The 24,962-nt window shown below is 37.6% G+C and overlaps 1 protein-coding gene across 10 annotated transcripts in view; it reads left to right on the top strand.

Moving 5' to 3' along the window:
• Positions 1–24,962, top strand: part of TBC1D5 (TBC1 domain family member 5) — a 536,588-nt gene that overhangs the window by 380,312 nt on the left and 131,314 nt on the right. For all 10 annotated transcript variants that reach the window (XM_042999057.1, XM_042999056.1, XM_015539905.2 and 7 more), the window contains one exon: positions 12,655–12,797. In XM_042999057.1, coding sequence (XP_042854991.1) covers positions 12,655–12,797 — 143 coding nt within the window. The remainder of the gene's footprint in view (positions 1–12,654; positions 12,798–24,962) is intronic.

Here is a 24,962-nt window from a genome sequence, read left to right as displayed (position 1 = left end):
AAGGTATGCTATTCTTTTGAAACGCAAGGAGGTACTTTGAAATAGGCACAAAGAGGTTGTGTATTCCTTTTAGTGGCATGAACAAGGATAAAATGAACAACAATAATATAGAGCATCACTTCTCAATTTAAGGTCCATGGTTCAGCTAAACTCCTGATGTAGTTTGCACATGAGGGTTGTGGTATGTGTGGCTATGTGTGTATTTTTAGGGGAGAGGGTTTGTAAACTTGATTAATTCTAAAAAGGGTCCACAACTCTTCTCTATTATAATATAGAGAATTGAATTTAAGTTTCACTATTTTATACCTTTCATAAAGTTTTGTGAAGAGAGAGAGTATATACCCACTGCCACTACCTCTCAAATTTGTTTCCATTTGAACTTAAGAACTATCTGAGAACTTAATTTTGTGAATTCCCATAACTGCAGCTAGTTCCAGACTGGGCACAGGCATAGGCTGAGAAGCCAAGATTCTGTGTTGAAAGACTGAATATGCAAATGGACAGTGGCCAGACAATATAGGACAATAGAACTCTGACCTGCGTAAGAATCCCAGGAAGCTAAACCATAACCTCTGTGGCAAAATCAGGCCAAAACAGTCAGAACTTGGTCTGTCAATGACTGCCAACTTTCCTGATTTTGCCTGCTTCCAACTCAGGACCAGCCAGAGAATGTCAAATACATATGCTCCCCAAATCAACCACATATGATGCTCCTGTTTTGGTTACTTCACAGCCATACTTAAAACCTTTAGCCAGGCATACCTGAAGCCTTTCCTTTTTCTCACTATAAAGCTTTCTCACTCCCCTGACTGCTTTTGATTCTTTGCCAAACACAAGTGATGGTAGCTGATTCCCTTGCTATAGTAAGCTTTGAATAAGTAGCCTCTGCTCAGTTTTATTTGGGTGGTCTTCCTTTATTTCAACTCTGCTTTGACATATGAAAGGTTCCAGGAAAACTCCCTTATACTGAAAGCTGTCTTCCACCAGGATGTCATGGAGCTGGTGGTAATGCCATTGGGTGAACATCTCCTAGAGTTTAGCTCTTTATCTTTCCAGAGATAACATACATTTATTTATTTATTCATTCACTCATTCATTTTTATTGAAGTATATTGGATATACAATGTTATATTAGTTTCGTATATACAACATACCAATTCCACCATTCTATACATTACTCATGTGCTCCCCACGGTAAGGGTAGTCACCCATCTGGCACCATACAATGTTATTACAATATTATTGAATATTCCCTATGCTACACTTTAAATCTCTGTGGCTTATTTTCTAACTGGAAGTTACCTCTTAAACCCCTCTTATCTATTTTGCCAATCCCTACACCACCTTCCCCTCTATCAGCCACCAGTTTATTCTTTATATTTAAGAGTCTTTTTGTTGGTTTTATTTGTTAAATTCCACATACAGTGTTCATCTTTTTCTGTGTGACTTACTTCACTTAGCATAACATCCTCTAGGTCCATTCGTGTTATCACAAAAGGCAAGATCTCATGCTTTTTATGACTGAATAATATTCCATTGTGTGTGTGTATGTATCTACAGATATATGTATGATATATCACATCTTTATCCATTCATCTGTTGGTGGGCACTTTTGCTGCTTCCATATCTTGGCTATTATAGACAATTCTGCAATAAACATAGGGGTACCTATATATCTTTCAGAATTAATGTTTTATTTTCTGTTTTATTTTCATTGGGTTATAATTCCACTCCGTTGTAGAATTACTAGATCATGTGGTATTTCTGTTTTTTAGTTTTTGAGAAACCTCCATACTGTTTTCCACAGCCAGTGCACCAATTTACATTCCCACCAATAGTATAAGCAGGCTTCCTTTTCTCCATATCCTAACCAGCCTTTGTTATTTCTTGTCTTTTTGATATTAGCCATTCTGATAGGTGTGAGGTGGCAGCTCTTTGTGGTTTTGATTTTTGATTTTCATTTTTCTGATTAGTGATGTTAAGCATCTTCTCACGTCTGTTGGCTATATGTATGTCTTCTTTGGAAAAATGTCTGTTCAGGTCCTCTGCCGTTTTTAAATTGGATGATTTGGTTTTGTGGTGTTGAGTTTTATGAGTTCTTTATGTATTCTGGATATTAAGCTCTTATGGGATACATCATTTGCAAATATCTACTGCCATTCAGTAGTTTGCTTTTTTATTTTGTTGATGGTTTCCTTTGCTGTGCAAACACTTTTTACTTTGATGTAGTCCTAATAGTTTATTTTTGCTTTTGTTTCCTTTGCCTGAAGAGACATATCCAGGAATATGTTGCTATGGCTGATGTCCAAGAGATTACTGTTTATGTTTCCTTTTTGGAATTTAGTGGTTTCAGGTCTCATATTTAGGTTCTTAATCCATTTGGGGTTTACTTTTGTCTATAGTATAAGAAAGTGGTTCAGTTTCATTCTTTCGCATGTAGCTCTCCAGTTTTCCCAACACCATTTATTGAAAAGACTATCCTCTCCCCTTTATAAATTCTTTTCATTCTTCCTGTTGTTAATGTCATATATCACATTGATTGGATTATTAAACCACCCTTGCATCCATGGAATAAATCCCATTTGATTGTGGTGAGTGATGCTTGTAATGTATTGCTGAATTTATTTTGTTTGTATTTTGTTGAGGATTTTTGTATCCATGTTCATCAAATATTGGCCTGAAGTTTTGTTGTTGTTGTTGCTGTTGTTTGTTTGTTTTGTTTTTAGTGTCTTTGTCTGATTTTGGTATCAGGGTAATTCTTGCCTTGTAAAATGAGCTTGGAAGCATTCTTTACCCTTCAGTTTTTTGGAATAGTTTAAGAAGAATAGATATTAGCTCTCCTTCAAATGTTTGGTAGAATTTAGCTGTGAAGCCATCTGGTCTGGGACTTTTGTTTGTTGGGAGCTTTTTTATTATCAACTCATTCAGGTTTAGAAGATTGTACATTTCTAGAAGTTTATCCATTTCTTCTAGGGTATCCAGTTTGTTGGCATATAATTTTTCATAATGTTCTTTTACAGTTCTTTATATTTCTGTAGTGTCAGTTATTTCTTCTCCTTCATGTCTGATTTTATTTACTTGTGTCTCTCTTTTTATTGATGAGTCTGGCTAAAGGTTTATCAATTTTATCTTTTCAAAGCACCAGCTTTTGGTTTCATTGATCTTTTCTATTGTTTTTTAGTCTCTATTTCATGTATTTCCACTCTGATCTTTGTTGTTTCCTTCCTTCTACCAGCTTTGGTCTTTGTTTTGTTTTGTTTTCTAGCTCTTTTAGGTATAAGGTTAAGTTGTTTATTTGAGGTTTTTGTTTTGTTTTGTTTTTGTTTTTTGTTTTTTGTTTTTTTCTTTAATTTCTTGAGGTAGACCTGAATCACTATAAACTTCCTTCTTAGAACTGCTTTTGCCATCTCCCAAAGATTTTGGACCATTGCGTTTTCATTTTATTTTGTATTTTAAATGCATGTTTTTTTCTAAGGACAGATCTGTCTGAGCAAGTTAATTGTACAGAACCTTAGAATGAGAACAGCTCACAGGTGAAGCAGAATAAACACCAAAGAGATGACCATTCAGCCACGCTCCCAGTATTGTACGGCTTCTGCGTGGGAAATGAGAGAATGACCTTTTGGGTCCTGATGGCATTGGGATTCTCTGATTTGAGGACCCACACCCAGGATTGGGCCACTTCCCTCCTGGGCTCTGTCTCTTTGCACTTAGCTAATCAGCCATGTCCTGTCATGTCCCAACTCTCTTACCTCATTAGAACCAATCACAAGAGGCCCAGGAAAGCCATTAGCTCAGGACTAAGCACAGAGGGCCTCAAATTTAGAGTGCTTACTCTGGCTTCAAATGAGATTATATCTATCTATCATAGTAAATTTATGTTTAAAAAACATTGACTTGTAAATGTTAGCATTTAAAATGTCACAATTTTTATAGCCTTGTTTTGGCATTTCTTCATCTTATAATACACTGAGAGTTAAAAAAAAAAAAAAAAAATCAAAGCAGCTTAGCTTCTCCCAACCTTTGGGAGGCTTCCTTGTCTCCTATGTCTATGTCTCTCCTTTTTATTGGCTAATGTTTTCATAGTGTTTTGTGTGTGTGTGGGGGGGGGGGGTTATGGGGGAATATAGATGTTAACAGAGATAGAATATTAAGAGGTGTTTGGCCCTGGGTGCTTTCGGTCCCAGACAGTAGATGTTTAGTGGTTGTTGATCCAGTGAGTGAACACATGAGTAAACTGATTTGAAGACCCACGTCCAGAACTGAGCTAAGGAGATGCAGAGAGAAACCAGAATTGCCTGTCCTAATTCTCTTACTGTGGCACCCAGATCAGCAGCATCAGCTACTTTAGGGAACAAGTTGAAGATCCAATTATCAGGCCCCACCTGAATCTCAGAATCAGAATGAAAAGTTTGAGTATGAGTTTTAGCAATGTGTGTTTTAATAAGCCCTCCAGGCTAGTCTGATACATGCTAAAGTGTGAGACTACTACTCTAATTAGAAGAGTCATTCAATAGTTTAAGACTTTTCTTCTCCTGGGATAACAATTTATATGAATGCATGGTAGATTTCAGGAGCCTGATAGCTGGCACCTTAAAATGGACAGGAAACAGGAATTTGTCACCTAGACCGCTGCTCTCAAACTTTAATATACACACTGATCCCCTGGAGATCTTATTAAAATGAAGATTCTGGGGCACCTGGGTGGCTCAGTTGGTTAAGCATCCGACTTCGGCTCAGGTCATGATCTCATTGTCCGTGAGTTCGGCCCCACGTCGGGCTCTGTGCTGACAGCTCAGAGCCTGGAGCCTGTTTCAGATTCTGTGTCTCCCTCTTTCTCTCTCCTCCCCCACTCATGCTCTGTCTCTCTCTTCTCAAAAATAAATAAACATTAAAAAAAATTAAAATGAAGATTCTGATTTCAATAAGATTATATTAGGGGCCTAGGAGTCTGCATTTCTGACAAGCTCCCAGGAGATGATCCTGGTCCTACGATCATACTCAGAGTACGAAGGTTTTTGTAGACTATAGGTTCCAGCTCAGAAGCATCTGAGGTATGAGCAAGCAGGGAGTCAGAGCTCAGGAAATGTAGGGGGAAGTCCAGGAAGTCTTAGGAGGTCTTGATCAATTCTTACATAGGTGTGATCACTTACTATTTAATGTGTATATCCAGGGATCCCTACAGAGATTAAAAAACAAAACAAAACAAAACTTAGGGAAATGTCTACTTAGCAGCTAGGAAACCTGCGAGAGAACAAGGATGTAGGGTCAAGATCAAGAAGACCCCTGGCTAAGAAGAGCTGACTGGGGAGGAGAATTCATATTAATTTAATAAACTTTGTTAATACCCTACTTTATGTCCAATACCGAATGTCCCCAAGGAGCTTGTGATCTGCTGGAGAAGGGAGAGAAGCCAAACCAAACTACCAGTAACTAACCCTTCAGCTCGAATTTGCTTAGCAGCACCTCACCTCTGGAAAATGTAATTGGGAAGCAGTGACACCAGTAGATAATGGAACTTCCAAACATCCGCCCTGAGTGAAGTACCTGTCCTAGCTTCTGAGCAGCCAGGCAGGGTTAGGGTGACTTGCGGGATCAGGAAGAAGAGAAGGAGGACAGAGCCAGTAAAACCAATCCAGAGGGTGTTTAGAGCAATAGGTAAGTGAGAAGAGGTGAAAAGGAATCCGGCACCACTGCTACCTTTTTGGAATGAATTCAGTCAGACTTTCTTGATGACATATTACCAGCTAACAGACTTGTGGTCTTACCTGTTTCCTGAATTGCATAGATCCTGATATTTTTCCGCTTGGTGCTTTGCCTCATGTCAGTTCTTCCAACAATGTGTGTAAATATATTAGAAGATTTATGCAGAGGAAATCGAAAAGTGTTACTCAGTGAGGTTAAGATCCTATTGGTATTTGAAATGGTCTGTGACAATTAAAAAAAAAAAGTAACACAAGTTTGTTTTTTTTTTAATGAGTTTCAGATTAGGGAGGATAGGAGCAATTATTTTTAGCAATTGTCTGTATGCTCTTTTAGAAGACTGATTTGGTCATAACTTCCTTTCCTGAGGTAAAATGACACAACGAAGGCTATTTACAAACTTTCTAGAAGTAAAAATAGTCTCTAGTATGAATAAAGACTAGTATTCACAGAGCCTAAAATTAATTTTCCCGACATGACCACCAAATGTACATTAATACTTCATGTTGTTCTTATAAGGCAGTAGTGGCTTCCAAGTGATTTTCTCAAGCAGATGCCCAGTAGTACTCACTTGTAGTGGAGCCCAAGTAAGTGATAGGGTAAAAAAAAAAAAAGTTCTCAGCAACTTTTACCCCCATAGTCTTCTCAAGGTAGAGCTAAAATTCTAACTCTATACTGGTTGGAATATACAATAGAATTCTCAAAGAGAGCACATCCTGTTCATACAACTAAATGTCTATTGAAGTAATACCATCTTTTACTAGCTTTATTTGAATTGCGGGTAAATCACACATCCTAAAATCACTCAGTCCTTGAAATACCATACTTGTAAACCAAATAGCACGTATACATTAAAAAAAAAAAAGAGGGGGGTGTGGGGGTGCCTGGCTGGCTCAGTTGGCGGAGCATGTGTGGCTCTTGGTCTCAAGGCCGTGAGTTTGAGCCCCACATTGGGAATGGAGCCTACTTAAAAAAAAATTTTAAAGGGGTATATGAGTGTGTGTGTGTGTGTGTGTATGTGTGTGTGTGTGTGTGTGTGTGTGTGAGAGAGAGAGAGAGAGAGAAAATACTCAAAGATTTTATAACCTCTAAACATAAGATAGTCATCTTCTGTGCTCAGCATTCTCGTGAGCATCTTATACCTCTGAAAAACATAGATACACAGCTCTATTTTCCATTCAGACTATTTTTGCAAAGGGTGTATTACAGTTGTTCTGACAAAATGGCTTCAAACATTTGCCAAAGAGAATAAATTATAGTAGGAATGGGTGGTAATTATTAGGAACTTATTCTGGGAATAAGAAACCTTCCTTAATAAAGGGCTATGTACTGCCCTCTGAAAAGAATAGAGGATTTCCCCAAAGTTAAAAATGTACTTTTAACAGTTTGCATACATATCCTGTGGGGGTTAAATTAAGTTTAACATGTTTTCCCAGAAAGCCAAATTCAGTCTGGGTTCAACCCATGGATTACAAGGAGCCCATAGAAAGCACATTTGAGTTGTTTAAAGATAATAACTAACTCAAAGTTTCTGTTCCTTTTACTTTTGAAGCAGAGTTTAATGGGCTTGAAGTATTCAAATCTTTCTGTGACACATGCAGATCCCAAACATTTTTAAGAGGACTGAGTTGAAATAGTACTAGATAAAGAAAAAAAAATTAATAAACAGGCTAAGCAGCTTCCAGTGATGTATTCTGCAGCACTGTTAGAAGAATGTGAAATTGGGAAAAAATGCTTTATTTTGGTTTCCATCTTTTGTCGCTCTTCAAAGAAGTTAGAATTAAAGATGAGAATGCCTTGTGACCCTAATTATAATAACTGTAATATTTGGTTCTGATTTGAAGACTATTTTCACAGAGTTGATGTAAAGGAAAACTCAGGGTAAATTAATTTTAAAAGAACTGACTACAAAGGAACCCAAATAAGAAGAGCCTCAACTTCTTCAAGGAGCTGCCAACCACAGATAGGAGTACTTGGTTTGCTGTTGTTTTTCTCTGATACTAATACAGAATTTGGATTCTGGGTTTATCCTCTACCAGACATGGGTTATTTAAAAATTAATTAATTACTTTGAAAAGTACAGGTGAACAGAAAGCAAAAAAGCAAAATTAATATCATTAAACAAAAATCTGACTTTGTTCTCTTGTGTTCCAGTATGGTTACCCAGTGCTATCATTTGGTGATCACAGGTTGCTTGAGATGCCTTTATGATGTTTGTTAAATTAAGTCAAATATACCTTTTTTTAATTTTACTTGTTCTTCTAAGCTGGCTATACCTATATCTTACTAAAGGGTCATTAAAGGAAAAAGAAAAGGAAAGGAAGATAGATATGTGTTTCTTTCTGCACGTATAACCTACCTCAGCCATGTTGGATGAAGGCTATGTTTAGTTAAACCTCAAATTGGTCATTTTCATAAACTGCTAAAAAAATGGATTTCTCTTGGTGTTTCCATGGGTCATTCACCAAGCAATAATACCATCAGGAGTTACTGATCCCCTGGGGATAGCAGCTTAATTACACAGAAATTTTAAATGAGAATCGTGTTATAAGAGCAGGCATAGCAACTGTCCTGTCTTTGGGTGGTTTATTATTAAATTTAATACCTCATATGGTCTTTTTTGTTTTTGTAGATTTTAATTCTAAGTCGGTCTGGTAAAATGTGAATTATTGTACTATCAGAAGTGATAAAATGTGTACGATTATGAGCATTGCAATCTGCAGGTGTAACATACCTAAAGCAAGATTAATAGTATCAAGCAATTAAACTGAAGCTATCTTTAAGGGGAAAAGAAAGCCTTAATGCTACCCTTAAGTGTAAATTAAACTCACGCTAAATATTTTTAACTGCAATAAAAGCATGTTAATTTTAGGAGTGACTTCTTTATAAGACCTCATTTCTTCGAGTAAGTTTTCCTTTCTAAGAATACAAAAGCTTACTGAAATAATTTCTGTTGGTAACTCATTCCATAAAGAACGGAATTTTTCCTTGGCTTTTAAGCTCAATGAAGAAAGCCCAAAATAGCACAGGAAATTTTGTATGTGGTGAATATATGTATGAACTAAATCCAGTAGGGATTAAAATGATTAAATTATTGATAAGGTCATTGTTGGTCCCAAAGCATTCCATTAGTCATACAGTACTACTTAAATATTTTGAGAATTTGGCTTTAATTTTCCTATAATCGCATATAAAATAGAGGAAACAGGGTTTGCTTTAATTTTATATCCTTGCATATACAACTTACTAGCAGTCTTATATAAAAGAAACATGCCAGGCATCTAATAATAAATTCTTTTCCTTATGTGTTTCTGTTTTTTTTTTCCACTTCCTGAATTATTTTTATGCCGCCACTAACAAGATCACTGCCTGTACTTTCAATTTAGCTACACCTTTGCCTCTCGGTAGCATGACAGGTGGCTTTGCAGTGAGTTTATCAAGACCTTGGTAAACACTTAGAGCACTTAGCAAAGTGTACAGAGCTCTTTGCAAAGAACTTTCTGGATATCTATCTCTCTCTGTCTCTGTCTCTGTCCCTTTCACACACACACACACACACACGCACACACACACACATATGCACGCATGCACGCATGCGCGCACGCATGCACGTTTTGGTCCTTGCCCTGGAATTATTTAGCAGTGTACTTGGCAAGGTGAAACTTCAAAAATAAAGCACTGTGAAACATTTATAAAGCAGCACATCACAGATTACACATTGAATCTAAAAGTACTGAAGACCTACGTTCTATGCAGTTTTGATGATATGTTTTATTCAATGTAGATTGTGAGATATTTACAGCTGTCCCTCCTGACAGTGCCACAGCCGAGATGGTTGCATGTAGGCATGAGTGGGGTGTCCTCGCCGAAGCTAAGCTAACATAACCCTAATCAGCAGGAAAGTTGCGTGAGAAGTTTGGGCATTTTGTTATAGAAATAATAGGAATGTATATCTTATTTCTTTAAAAAGAGAGGCTAATTTTTTTTTCCTTTGGCTCTTGAAGCACCATCTGTGATGAAACTAACAATGCAACTGTCCATAAGAAAATGAGAGGACTGAGCTTTAAGCAAGGGGCAAAGAGATAGTATTGTATTCTCCGTGGTATCTATTAACTTTCCTCAGTTTTTTTTTTCTTTTTTTTTGCTAAATGATGTCTGTTATAGCATGATGGATGTTGTCAGCTTTTTTCAACAGTCATTTTGCTTTTAATAGGAGATAGCAGGAAAAACACACAGAACATTTTTCCTCTACACATAAGAAGGCTAACGAAAAGTAATGTCTTCCAGGAAATACCAGCCATAGTTATTAAATAGGCTTACTCAAATAAGGAAAGTATTAAAATAACCTCCATGAATGAAAGAAGCAAGTTCAAGGCATAGTACCATTTTGTAGGTGTAATTCTTTACAACATTGTGATTGGACAAGTTTATACATTATGCTTATGCTTACCTCAAGTGTAGCTAATGCCATCATATAGGTGTGATTCTTGAATTTTATACTGGCATCCAGATTTGAACCAGGAAGGATCAGTTAAATGTCAGAATTTTATATTTCAAAAATGCCAAAATTTGCCTACCCATCAAACCAGGATAATTCTTATTTATTTTTATTTTTCAGCTTTATTGAAGTGTAATTGGCAGATAAAATTATGATATTTAAAGTGTACATTGTAACGATTTGATGTATGTGTACATTGTGAAAGGGTTTTTCCCATCTTGTAAACACATCCATCATCTCACATATTATATTGATTCATTCATTCATTTATTTTTGGTGAGGATATGTTAGTTCTCTTGGCAAATTTTGATTATACAATACAGTGTTATCAACTACAATCAACATGTTACACTTAGATCCAGTTTTTTCATTAATTTTTCTTCCAGTTGTATCAGCTGAATAACTGTAAATGACCACATTCCAACTGTTTTACTCATTTAATAATACATATATAATTATCAGTTTAAAGATCCTGTTTTTAAACAGGTCGCTAAAATGGTTGAATCCAGGTGCTTTTTGATTTGCTCATTCTCTGGTTCCCCTGATCCTCCTTGTGAGACTCGTTGGTTCTTTGTCATTTCAAGAAGAGCAACCTATTTAATTTAGAGATATTTTTGTACTTCTTAAAATAGTAAATATTGGCATTTGTAATTTGAAAGAGTTAGAAGTGTGTAGAGAAGTAATATTTTTCCTGAAGCCACATAACTACAAATAATATTAGACCAAAAAAAAAAAAAAAAAATATATATATATATATATATATATATATATTTAGACACCTCATATTAGCAGTGGAGTGAGAATTGAAAGATAGATATAGATAAAAATTGTAAATGATACTGTTACACTTTTAAAAAAGATAAATGTTACTTAGGCTTTAAATCTTTTTCCTGAAAAATTGAGTATCATAATTTAAGATGTAACTGAAAATACAATTTAATCTGTTGATTAATTTGATAATATGAATGAAACTTAAGTATTTGATCATATGGTTCCTAATAACTGTGATACATATGTGTGATTATACACTATATTGTCACAGCTTTGACTCATCCTTAAATATAATACTCTCTGAAGAAAGTATTTGAATTTTTTGGCGGGGAGGACTCACTTTAACCCCACAGATGGTTATATTTGGTTTCTAATTTTGCAAAGAGGTGATCTCTTTTAACTATTTTTTAAAGAATTTCCTCTGTTCTGTACTATTTGGAATACTCAAAATTTGGAATTTTTGTTTCTTTGTTATGTGCCAGAACCACATAGAATTCTAGCTGAAATTCCCGGAGAAAGTCTTGTGTAAGGAAAGTGTAGCCGTGTTATATAAAATTAGAGGTAAATGGATAAAAGCATATCAAAGTGAATTATTTTAATTTTCTTGTAAGAATTACTTATGAATAGCTTACAGGCATTTATTGAAAGTTTAAAGTATAACTGTTTATGACATATAATTATATACAGACCTTGTTGAGTATTCTTATAAGCTGATTATGTCTACTTATAGCACAGATGTCCCATTTTCCTGGCCATGTATTTTAGAACATCCCTAAAAAGATAACCTCACTGATGAGGTATATCTATTCTAAAGTTAAAAATAAAGTATCACTATTTGTTTTGCTTGAAATAACTATCTATGCTTGACCAAAATAAAGATACCTGTTTTTCCCACATTTAATTTTAAAATGAATATTTTAAAGAGTGAAATGTGAGAATGCAGTTTTCTGTTTAGCTATAGTTAATTTGTTGTACGTACAATCATTTGCAAAATTCCAGTTAACAACAATAACAACAACAATAACAAAATCAGTAGTTTTCATAAAATTTTGGAAAATTCTATTTTTTAATCCTAACCTTACATATGATGTGACTGTCAGACCAGTGTGCATTCATTGTCCTTTTTGCATTTTGAGTTTGGGATTTCTGTTAAATATGAAAGATTTCGGGGCGCCTGGGTGGTGCAGTCGGTTAAGCGTCCGACTTCAGCCAGGTCACGATCTCGCGGTCTGTGAGTTCGAGCCCCGCGTCAGGCTCTGGGCTGATGGCTCGGAGCCTGGAGCCTGTTTCCGATTCTGTGTCTCCCTCTCTCTCTGCCCCTCTCCCGTTCATGCTCTGTCTCTCTCTGTCCCAAAAATAAATAAAAAACGTTGAAAAAAAAAATTAAAAAAAAAAAAAGAAAACAAAAATAAGAAAGATTTCTACCCTTTTCAAATATTCTGCTAGTGTTTGATACATATAGGAATAAACTTTAATGATTGTGGCCCAGTTATAAAATTACAAAATTGATCTGAAAGCTTGAAACTTGGATTTCACTGTATTATACTTTCAGTATGTAATATTTGCTCAGTGTGATCAGTTAAAAAATTATAATTTTTTTCACAGTTATAGTAGAAAATGACTCTTCCTTATATTACTCTCAAAAGTACTATTTTCTGAATTTTGGTTTTGTTTCTCTGCAGACGGTGGGTCCGGCTACTGTTTGGACGAGAGTTCCCCCTGCAGGATCTTCTGGTGGTCTGGGATGCCTTGTTTGCAGATGGCCTCAGCCTGAGTTTAGTTGATTATATCTTCATAGCCATGTTACTCTACATCCGAGATGCTTGTAAGTGTTAATGACCTTGCCTACATTCAAGTAGGTGGTCCTGAGTTTTTAAATTGTTTTATCTTTTAAATATATTTTATCTTTTATTCTGAATTACCATACCTACCTTTTTATAGTAGGTAATATATTGAAGTTTCAAAGGAGCATACTAAATATCTTTTTTGTTAGTTAACTATGTACATATTGGGAGATGTGGGTGATTTTATCCTGAGGGAATTGGAATATTCTTCAGAACTATTTTTCCAAAGACTTTACTCCTGCTTTAATCTCCTCATTACACACATTTGTGAAAAGCACATATGAAAAGCCAATATTTCAGATATGTTTAGAGCTCCACCTTCTGACAGGTAGGGAGTATTCAAAGATATTTATCAGGCGATTGGAGCTATTTTTGTAGTATCAACAACTTGCCAATAAAAAATAAATATTACATTTAAAGATATTTTAACTTCTTCTCAGTTATATTTTGGCCAAATGTATTTCTCAGTACATTGCCAAATGGTAGACGTATTCCTATCTCATCAGATCTACCTTGGGATGCTTGCCATAGCTGGAAAGCCAGTGCCTGTCTGTTGTGAGTACTCTTGTAATCTTCAGCTTGAAGAAAATACCAGAGCATGTTTTAAATTTCGAAATACCTCAAATTGTTTCCCTTCTCAGAAAAATAATCACTGTTCACAAAACAAGATTTGTAAGCCAAAGTATAATTAGGAAAGACTGCACAGAGTGATGATTAAATAGGAAATAAACAAAAAAACTATCATAAGAGTAGGACTTTGTCAGCAGAACATAAACTGTTTGGAGTCATTCACGATCTCGACTGTTCCATTGCTTTGTGGCTCTCTTTATTTGCTCACTGAATACCAGTTGTGCCAGATGCTCTTCTTATGCCTCTGGTAACGCTAATAATATTCTTTAAAATTTTAGATTATACTTTTTTAATTCCCCCAAAATTACTTGAATGAATAAGTGACAGGAGCACCACATTTTATCTAAAAATTGTGAGTTTTTTCTGTGCCTTGAAGGTCAAATAGTTTGGGTTTTGACAGACAAAGTGGAAAGTTCCTTCTTTCTGAGTCAGAGCTAATCATAGAAGAACATGGAAATTATAAGAGGTAACATCTGGAAAGTAGAGAAAGATGTTTGGATAGTGTTGATGGATACTAAATTTTAGGATATTCAATACTACTCTCTCATTTTAAAGTAGTATGAATTTTTTTTTATTTTTTATTTTTTAAAATTTACATCCAAATTAGTTAGCAGTATGAATTTTTGAATGTAAATTAAAAAAAAAAAAGGAATGAGTTTTACTCTTTTAGAAAAAAATGGTTTGGGATATTTTCACAAAATATTCCAATGCAAACAACCGTTGAAATACATTCTGATTTTCTGTAGTCTTAAACAATTAAGTATTTGCTCTTTTCTTAACTTTGGTGTATCACAACTGTATATTTTGTAATTTAATCATTCTGTCTCCTATGCTGAGATCTACTTTTTGAAATCAATTTCATAAAACAGGTGAATTTTTGGCAGCTGAAGCCCTTACACACTTTCAGTCCATCCACTGATGTTATAAAACATATGCGCACATGTGGAAAAATGCAGGAGTAATGAAGTTGTTTATTCCTTTCAATATTTAGGCCAGTTTATTTTAATTTGCTTGTTTAAATCCATAAGAGTGGATGAGATCTCCTAAAAATAGGATGACTATTAAGTTTTAGAGTCATTGCCCTTATGCTCAAGAAGTTTATCAACTAGCAAGAAAGACTGACATAATTAATTTCAAACTAACATATCCAGTGCTATGGTTGAGGTGTGGATGGGTAGTATGTAAGTTTAAGGGAGAGGTACTGAACTCCCCTCTGGGTCAGCTGTGAGTGACTAGAGAAAATGGTGTAAGTGTCAGCAAGTTAAATAAGGGGATCTGAATTTCAGGTGGAAGGGACAGCATGAACAAATGCTTAAAAGTGAGAAACAGCTTAATGGGGGAGTGTGTGTGTGTGTGTGTGTGTGTGTGTGTGTGTGTGTTTGCAGGTAATTTGGTATTAGTGTGCAAATGGAGATTGACAGGTTATGAGACCAAAGAAGTGAACAGGGATAGGATCGTGATGAAAGTCTTTATCCTGTAAATAATAGGGAGCTCCGGAAGGGTTCAGAGCAGAAGTATCATTGTTAGATCACTCTGGCGGCACTGTGGAGAACAGACGTAAAGGAGACAAAAGTAGAAGAAGGAAATCCAGATAAAAGGTTATGACAGTTGTTCAGGGAAAAATGAAAGATTAGAGAAGTCTTCAAAATTAAATCAGCATGTCTTGGTGACTAAATATGGGTGAGGAGGAATAGGAAGTCCAAAATAGTCCCCAGTTTGGGGAGTTGAGTGACTAGGTAATATGTGTAACTTGGCTAGGAAATGAGGATTAGCATGTTTTAAGAATGGAAATGATTAAATTTTGGCCCTACTGATTATGCGATCTGTGAGAAATCATAACCTGAAGATTTGGAAAACAAAGCTCAATGTCAGTATCAAGGCTACAGATTTAGTTTTACAAATGTTTAATAGGTATGTGTTAGTTAAAACCATAATATTGCATGTGACCTCAGCAGGGTGACCATATATCCCGATTTGTATGGGACAGTCTTGGTTTACACCTGCTAATGAAGAGTAATAATTACTAATACTGCCCTCTTGTACTCTCAAAGACCCTCTGTTAGGATCATAAGAATTACATGGTCAGCCTACCTAAGGTGGGTGCTTATAGAAGCAGAAGATAGACAAAGGTAGAACTCTGCATTTAACATCAGTGTTTAAGGCATCAGAGAAGAAAGGGCTTGTGTTGTAACCTCACAAAACTGTGTTATCTGAGCCAGGGGAGGTAATGGGGGTTGAGAGTGCTGAGTACGGTAAGGTAAAGGGGGAATGTCCATTCACTTGGCCCTGTAGGGGGACAATCGTCAGATACCCTTGCCAGAATGGTTTAGCGGAGTGGTAAAGCAGAGGCTGGATTGCGATGGGTTGAAGAGTGACCAGACAGGTAAGAAGTATAAGAGCTTTCTCTATAGTTTTGTTGTTGTTCCCATTGCTTTCTATATGGATTACAGTTTCAACTTTAAAAATCAATAAAAAGGAAAGTATGTAGAGATAGCACATGTAATCTTTAAAGACCGCAGAGCAGGGATGAAGAAAGATGTAGGTAGGGGTTAGTGGAGGGACAAGGAAAGTTGGATGGCTGTCTTTAGAATAAGACGAGAGCTCACTGGAGGCTGGAGAGAACCGACTGAGGATTTACTTCTCAACCAGTCTTAAGTTGGTCCCTCAAGGTTCAACACTAGTTTTCCCCCCCTGTTCCATTGATGAGATCTATGAAAAGATAAATTATCCTGTTTACTTGAAGTTTTTGTTTATTGTTTATTCTTCATACCGACTCCCCTAACACCCAGCAAGAGGCCGGATTTTTTCTGTCTTGGTTTCCCTACCGTATCCCAGCATCTAGAACAGGGCCTGTTATGTAGTAATCTTGATGAGTATTTTTTGCGTGAAATGATCGAAGAAACAAGGGCTCAGAGGCAATGGAACGGTGTTAGGAGTCCTATGGAACAGGAATAAAAGTTGGTACAGGTCCTGGATGAAGGCACTAGGCAGGTTTCAAAAGTAAACTAGTTGATTGGTGGAGAAGATGGGAAGTGGAGGAATTGCATGTCTGATACAGGAGGAGGCAAGGTTGTCTGCTGTGAGTGAGGCATGGTAGGATTAGGGAGCTTAGGGGAATGCCTGGGGAGTGTGAGAGAGATGGCTGACCATGGACTAGGACAAGCTGGTCTAGCTGTTGAAGATCCTGTCCTGCAGAGACTAATGGTGGGCAATAGAACCAGGCCTCAAGGTTAGGATTTTCGGAGCCACACACTGCAGTCCAGGCATACAAAGGAAGCAGATAATGATCTAGGCTCCAAGCTAGGCCCACATGCAAATGAATTAGGCAGAACTGAAGGGAAGCAAAAGGGTGGAGGGTGTTGAGTGCATTTTTGAGAGAGTGATTTGGAATGTGTAGGGAGGGAAGCATGGCCAGGAAAAGACTGTGGGGAAATCAGAGTATGAAGGGATTCAAGGTAGGGTGTATGAGACTTTAAAGCATCAGAGGTGTGGTCAAACAGAGGATATTGAGCAGTTATGGGTGTGACCCGGATGGTTGGAGTTAGGTAAAGGGAAGGTAAGTAAGTCATTGGAGAGATCAAGAGATTGTACAGGAGGTGGGATTTTTGTTTTGTCCTCTATGGACACTTCACCAAGAATCATGGTAGGAAAAGATGTAGAAGGGAGCACAGCGGGCCAGACTTTAAAAGCCTCAACTAAACGCAGAAGAATGACCAAGAAAACAGCTTTTATTCAGTCATTTATCAAAGAATCAACCATTCAATCAGAATTTACTGAGCGCCTGCTATTTGCTTGCCATCATGGTGCATAGATGGCAGTGATGAAGGAGCATGATGAAGGTTTAGACGTATGGCATGAACTTTTGAGAGAAAGGAGGTTTTATGGTAATATCAGAAGCCATGGCACCCCTCACCTCACTGCTGAAGGTTGCAGAGAGCTGGGTCCAGAGGGAAAGGAGTTTTTCCTCAGAAGAAAAAGATTAAGAGGGAGAGGAATAGCAGAAAGAGGACACAGAACAGGACTGGGCAGTATGCGTGGGAGGCAGTACTAATAAATGAGCTTGCATTTTAGGCCACGGTGAAGGACAAGAGGAAGGTGGACAGTTTGTTCCAAGTGAAACTTTGGTGTCAAGTTTTTTTTTTTGTTGTTTTTTTTTTTTTTAATTTTTTTTTTCAACGTTTTTTATTTATTTTCGGGACAGAGAGAGACAGAGCATGAACGGGGGAGGGGCAGAGAGAGAGGGAGACACAGAATCGGAAACAGGCTCCAGGCTCCGAGCCATCAGCCCAGAGCCTGACGCGGGGCTCGAACTCACGGACCGCGAGATCGTGACCTGGCTGAAGTCGGACGCTTAACCGACTGCGCCACCCAGGCGCCCCAAGTTTTTATTCTATCTCAGTGGATTCTGAATCATGATGCACTGCCTGGGGCATCCAGAGTGATGATGTTCAGTTATTGCTAGTAGTTTCAAGCCCATTCATTCAAAAAATCCTAAATGAATTCCACTACCTGAGGCTATGGGCATTGCACGCATTCTTTTGGAGCTGTAGGTGATAGAGTTGTAGCTCAAAGAATGGTGCGCTTGGGGAAACTAAAAGAGCCTTCCGCCAGTGACGGCAGCTCCCTAGGGGTTCAGTGCAGGACTTCAAAGGGCCTGTGATCATCCTGATGCTGTGCAAAACATTGTGAACATGTGCGTTTCCCTGGGCCAGAGGCATATAATTTACATCATCTTCTTAAAAGGATATATAACCTAAAAAATGGTTAAGATTCACTGCATCTAGTCTAAAATCCTGATTTTACAAGCACTGATAATGAGGCCTGAAGATATATTGAAGTCCTAACCTCTGGTACCTCAGAATATGACCTTTTTGGAAATAGCTTGTTGCAGATATAATTAGTTAAGATGAGGTCGTATTGGAAGAGGGTGGGCCTGTAGTGCAATATGACTAGTGTCCTTATAAGAAAAAGCAAATTTAAGGGCACCTGGGTGGCTCAGGCAGTTAAGCGTTGGACTTCAGCTCAGGACATGATCTCACGGTTTGTGGGTTCAAGCCCCATGTTGGGCTCTGTGCTGACAGCTTAGAACCTGGAGCCTACTTCAGAGTCTGTGTGTCCCTATCTCTCTGCCCCTCTCCCACTTGTGCTCTCCCTCTCTGTCTGTGAAAAATAAATAAGCATTAAAAAAATTTAAAAAGAAGAAAAAGAAAAAAGAAAATTTGGGCCCAGAGGCATGCAAAGAGGAAAGTTGATGTAAAGACACACCGGGAGAATAATGCCATTTGAAGACAGAGGCACAGATTGGAATGATGCATCTACAAGCCAAGGAGCAAGGATTTTTAGCTGTTACCACAAACTAGGAGAAAGGCAAAGACAGATGTTCCCTCAGAGCCTATGAAGGAACAAGCCCTGCCTACTAGAAGCTAGAAGACACAAGGAAGGATTCTTCCCTGCAGGTTTGAGGGGGAACGTGGCCCCAGCAACACCTTGACTTCAGACTTAGGTGCTCTAGAGGACTTCGACAATAAGTTTCTCTGGTTTTGAACTGTCCAGTCTACCTTGGGTGCAGCGGCTCTAGCACTCTATTCCAGTGCCCTTCGCAGTTAAGCAGTTTAGAACTTGGGATGGGATCCGAGTGCCCTGCTTCATTCTTGTTCTGCCCCAGTAGTGAGCTACTGTCAGTATCTCATACTTAGTTTTTAACAAAAGTATTCTTACAGTCTTCTTTCATTGCCTTGAACCAAGCTTTCATTCACTTTAAAAGTAGTTTGTCAGGCAAGTAGAGTATTCAACCACTTAATAGATTTCCTACAAACGTTGCATTTTTTTGAGGCTTCAGAGATTCAGCCCAACCTCCACGTTTAGAAGTTAGGAAGCCAGATCAAGACCATAGGGCTAGTGCAGGCTGGTTCTTACATCACCTTTTCCATTCCTCAAGCCCTACCTTGATTTTATGAAGTATAAATAAAATTTCATATTGGAAGAATAACAGTATGAACATTATCTATATAGATTTTAAAATTTAACCATTGAAATGATGGGGTCAAATGGCTGTTCTTTGAATGAAACTTTTGCTTTACTACAGATACATGGTATCCATTTCTGAATAATTCCCAAACATTTTAATAAAACCATCACGTTTACTTTCTTATGTGTTATAAGAAGTGGTTTTTTTTAATTCTTTGCTGGATTATGTGGATTAAGTTTGTGTATATTAATAAAGGTTAGGAGATAAGGAAATCTGATCATGAACCATTACTCCTGCAATAGTTTATTAATACCCATACTCTCATCACACTATTGTTTTTACTGACTTATTCTGTACTGAAATAAAGTCACTCGTGTGGTTCCCTCCTTCCCCTGGCTCTATCTGCCTAAATGGTGCTTCTGTTTTCAGGTCTAGGGCAAGACAGCTTTTTCCCAAACTTTCCCCATTATTCTAGCGCATACTGACCTCTCGCTTTTGCATTCCTATAAGATTTTAATCAGTACAATTCAGCATAGCATTTAATTATACTCCATCTTATGTTGTTCTTTCTTGCATGTTAGTCCCATCTTCGAAAGTAGATTTTTAGCTCTTCAGGACCAGAACCACATGTGTTACAATTCTTCCCTAACCCTCAGAGCATCTGAAGCTTTTCATGTGTTCAGTATATGGGGTGATCTCAGATGGAAGGGTACCCTGGAGACCTGGGGTGGGTTGGTGGAATGGATATGTATGCAGTAATTGCTGAGAAGACAGAAGAAACTCTTAGAATATGAATTCAAATAGATTTTTTAAAATACACTTTTCAATATGGCTTTTGTAAAGAAAGCATTGTCTATTTTTTAAGTATCTAAAAATTTTTACATTTGTTTTTTATTGATTTAATTTTTATTAGCACCAAAGAAAAACATTTTCCCTCATTTACAATATACCATACCTTTTATTTGTCTTGTAAATTGCATTAATAGCTAAAATACTATAATCAAATTCTTTTAACAGTAGATTTTCCTAGCTAGAAAGTAACTCTTAAATGTTATTGTCTCTTTTAATTTACTTTCGCTCTGAATACTTTGTAAATGGAAAACTTTCCTTCTTGGTACTTCTACCCACTTCCTACCTTGTTTTTTCGCCAACGTAAACATGTCACAACACTGTAATTTTCCTGGGTTTTCTGTAGGGTGTCTTTAGCCATTCCTTGGTCTGGCCTGGCATGGCAATTGTGTCATCTTGGTAGTTTGAAACTGTGCCTTTTTATTTCATTTTAGATCTCTACTAACTCTTCAGCAGCTACCTGTTTCTCTGCCAGTGTTTCCATCTGTCCTACCCCAGAATTTCTGTTTCTCTATTTTCTTGTTAAGATCATGTTCCATATTATACTGATGTCAAAATACAGTTTATTTCAACTACAAATTGAATTTATTTGTCTTTTCTGGAAAAGCTTTACCCAACCTCGGTGACTAAGAAACAAAGGCTCTCTTAAATTACATAGTAGTGTGTCACAGAGTTTTTATCAAAACACAAATTAGTGGTCTTATTTTTAAAGGAGTGTTTAAGCACTTCCTGACTGCCAGCTCTCTTCCCACTCAGACATTAAATATTGCCAGTCACTTTATGACCATCTCAGATATGAGTATTAATATAACCCTTTGAATTACAAATACCATTTATATTACTTTATATTTTAGTTTAAAAATTTTCTAAAATCTCACTAACAGGCTGATACATAATAGTAGCACATTTTTTTACGGTTAGATTTTTTTCAATAGACTTTTTCTTTAGTGTTTATTTTTTTGGGAGAGATAGAGACAGTGCAAGCAGGAGAGGGGGGAGAGAGAGAGAGAGAGAGACAGAATCCCATGCAGGCTCCATGTTGTCAGCACAGAGCCCAGTGTAGGGCTTGAACTCAAAAACCACAAGATCATGACCTGAGCCAAAATCAGGAGTCAGCTGCTTAACCAATGAGATACCCAGGTGCCCCACTAGACCTTAGTTTTTAAAGAAATTTTAGGTTCACAGCACAGTTGAGCTGAAAATACAGAATTCCCAGATACTCCCACCCCCACATACACAACAGCCTACCCCACTGTCAGCATCCCTCACCACGGTGGTGTATTTGTTATAATCAAGCCTATAGTGACACATCATTATCACTTAAAGTGCCTAGTTTACAACACTATTCACTCTTGATGTTATACCTTCTGTGGGTTTGGACAAATGTATAGTGACATCTGTTCATCATTCTAGTAGTATCTGATAGTTTCCCTGCCCTAAAAATCCTCTGTGCTCTGCCTCTTCATCTCTTTGGCCCCTGTAACCCATGACAACCACTGATTTTTTTTTATTGTCTTCATAGTTTTACCTTTTACAGAATACCATATAGTTGGGATCATACAGTACATAGCCTTTTCAGATTAGCTTCTTTCACTTAGTAATACCCATTTGAGTTTTCTCTTTGTCTTTTTATGGCTTGATAGCTAATTTCTTTTTAGCTCTGAATAATATTCCATTGTCTGGTTATACCACAGTTTATCCACTCACCTACTAAAGGATATCTTAGTTTCTTCCAAGTTTTGGCAACTATGAATAAGGCCACTACAAATATCAGTGTGCAAGTTTTTGTGTGGATGCGAGTTTTCATTTCATTTGGGTAAATCTCAAGGAGGCTGATTGCCAGATAGGATGGTAAATGTCAGGAACTCAGTTGAGCTGGGCAGAAGAGAGACCTGAGCTATTAGGTGTTAGAGTATCCAATTAGAGAAACAAGTCAAAAATGGAAGAGTTAAGCCTTTAATCACTGTGGTGATATAAGCAAGAGTCAAAAACTGGAGAAAATGTCAACTCCATCTGCTTCATTTCACCCATGGAATGGTACATTGGTTGAGGGTCAGATAGATCAGCATATATGTGGGGTCATCTCACTGTTGAGGGAGCCCTGAACAAAAGATTCTGGTAGTTTAAGGACCCTGAGATGGCTGTGGTTTGGGGGCAGGGTTGGGTGATTGAGGTGGAAAGACTCAAAATGGAAAAGAACTGGGTGCTAAGTCAAATGAAGAAAAATGTTTTCAAGAGTTCTTCCGACCCCCATAAGAGGTCCTGGCAGAAGCACCTGAAAAGGACCTGTGCCCTAGAGCTCAGATAAAGAAACCTAGGAATGAAAGCACCAGGGCTAGGAATATAAACATGTGAAAGATAATGCTGGCTAAGTTGGCCAAGACATTGACTGCATATCCTTTCAGAGACTAGAGTGCCCTGGCTATGCACCATGTCTGGTGTGGGTGGACCATTTCCCCCTGTGACCTATCAGGTAGAAGTTTTTGTATTAGTCAGAGTTCTCCAGAGAAAAAGAACCAATAGAATATAAATTCAGATATAATGAGGACATTTATTATAGGAATTGGCTCCCTCAGTCATGGAGGCCTGGAAGTCTCACCATCAGTCATCTGCAAGCTGTAGAACCAAGAAAGCCAGTGGTGTAATTCAATCTCAGTCTGCAAGCCTGAGAACTAGAGGTCCTGTGGTGGAAATCTCGGAGTCCAAAGGCTTGAGGATCAGGAGCTCTGATATCCAAGGGCAGGAGAAAATGGATATTCCAGCTCAAGAATAGAGAAAGAATTCACCTTTTCTTCACCTTTTTGTTCCATTTGGGACCCCAATGGATTGGCTGATGCCTACTGTTTTTAAGGGCAAATCTCTTCACTCAGTCTACTGACTCAGATACTAATCTCTTCCAGATACATACTCACAGACACACCCAGAACTAATGTTTTGCATAATATTTGGGCATCCTATAGGCCAAATTGATACATAAAATTAACTATCATATCTTTGTAATTGCCTGTGATCAGACTTGAAAAATCACAACATAATTGCTAAACTATCTTCTAAAATGGCCATAACCACTTTTCATTACCTTCAATGAATGAAAGTTCTCGTAGCTCCACATTGTCACCAGCATTGGGTGGTGTCATTGTTTTTGATTTTGACCATTCTAATATGTATCGCATTGTCTGTAATGTCAGGTTTTTTTGCTTGAAAATAATTTTAATTTCTGCAACTACAGGAATGGAGTTATGAAAGGATAATTATTCTCCTAGTGACATTCTATTTCATGTTCAGAATCATAGTTCATACCCTATTCTGGCCTTTTACAAAGGGGAGGAAGTAGTCTTCTCTCCTAATGCCCAAATCTTGCCTTTCCATGTTCTTACTCCCATCCCACATTTTCCCCTCGCCCTAGAAAGCCATATAACAGATGGATTCAGGAACTCTAGGATAACTTAAATGGGCAAAAGCCAGCAAAATTATATCCATCACTGGAATCTTACCCAGAAATATTCAAGATTCCATGTCCATCTGTTGCTGTCAAAATACAATGTGAATAGTCCTGCAAGTTGACTAGAGCCATTCTGTCTGATGATTAGAGAAAAGGAGATGGTGATCTTGGGTTTCCTGACTACTAACTTCCCCAGCTTTTTCACTTAACCTTCTTCCTTACCTTTCCCCACTCCGTTGCCTCCTCACCTAGATTCTTCTTCCCTATCAGTTCACCTGCCCAGATGCTGAGTAGAAATATCATTAAAGAAGTAATGAAAGATATCAGACATGAGATGTTATACTGATACCCTGCATTTACCCCTGTTGCTCCTGAAACCCCATTAAAATAACATAAACCCATGGGACCCAGAGAATTAGGAAGGAGATTACAGAGATTTTGGAAGCAAGAAATCAGATGGGTGAATGATAACTGACAGATCTGAGAAGGCTCAATACAAATTTGATCATGGAGGAAACCAAGAAATAATCCATAAAATTCCTAAAAGTATAGATATTGGCAGTGTTAGGTATCTCTGAAAATTGGTAGAGGAAGGGAAAAGGTTAAGACTAAAAAACAAGGGGTACCTAGGTGGCTCAGTGGGTTAAGCGTTTGACTCTTGATTTCAGCTCGAGTCATGATCTCATGAACTGTGAGATCAAGCCGCAAGCTGGATTCTGTGCTGACAGCACAGAGCCTGCTTGGGATTCTTTCTCTTTCTCTGCCCCTCACGGGCTCATGCTCGCTCGTGCACGCTCTCTCCCTTTCTCGCTCTGTCAAAATAAATAAATATATATTTTTTAAAAAATCTAAAAACAAGAACTGGTTGAAAGTCTATTTAAGAAGCTGTTATATACTCAGATCTCCAACCTGTACCTCCAGGATTTATCCTGGAGGCAGTAAAATGGAGGATCTCCGGACTAAGGACTCAGGGAGTTTCAGTAAACATGGAGCCCAGCAGTATTCTTTACCATGTTTAGTGTTCCCAGAACACTAAAACCAGACTCTCTCCCTCTGTACAAAGTTTGGGGGATTCTTCTCTGGCAAAACCCAAGAAAAATGCCTAAAAGTCTAGGCTCAGGGATTACTCAAGAATGACCTGTGTAAAGCCTAGAGTTAACAGACCTACCCATCAATGCACAGACACCTTCAAGTTATCTCTGTACTACCCCACTCTTAGACATGACCAGATAGCCAGAAATCACTGAACATTTGAGG

This window comes from Panthera tigris, chromosome C2, assembly GCF_018350195.1.
Source record: "Panthera tigris isolate Pti1 chromosome C2, P.tigris_Pti1_mat1.1, whole genome shotgun sequence".
NCBI lineage: Eukaryota > Metazoa > Chordata > Mammalia > Carnivora > Felidae > Panthera > Panthera tigris.
This window is presented reverse-complemented; position numbering and strand designations above follow the sequence as displayed.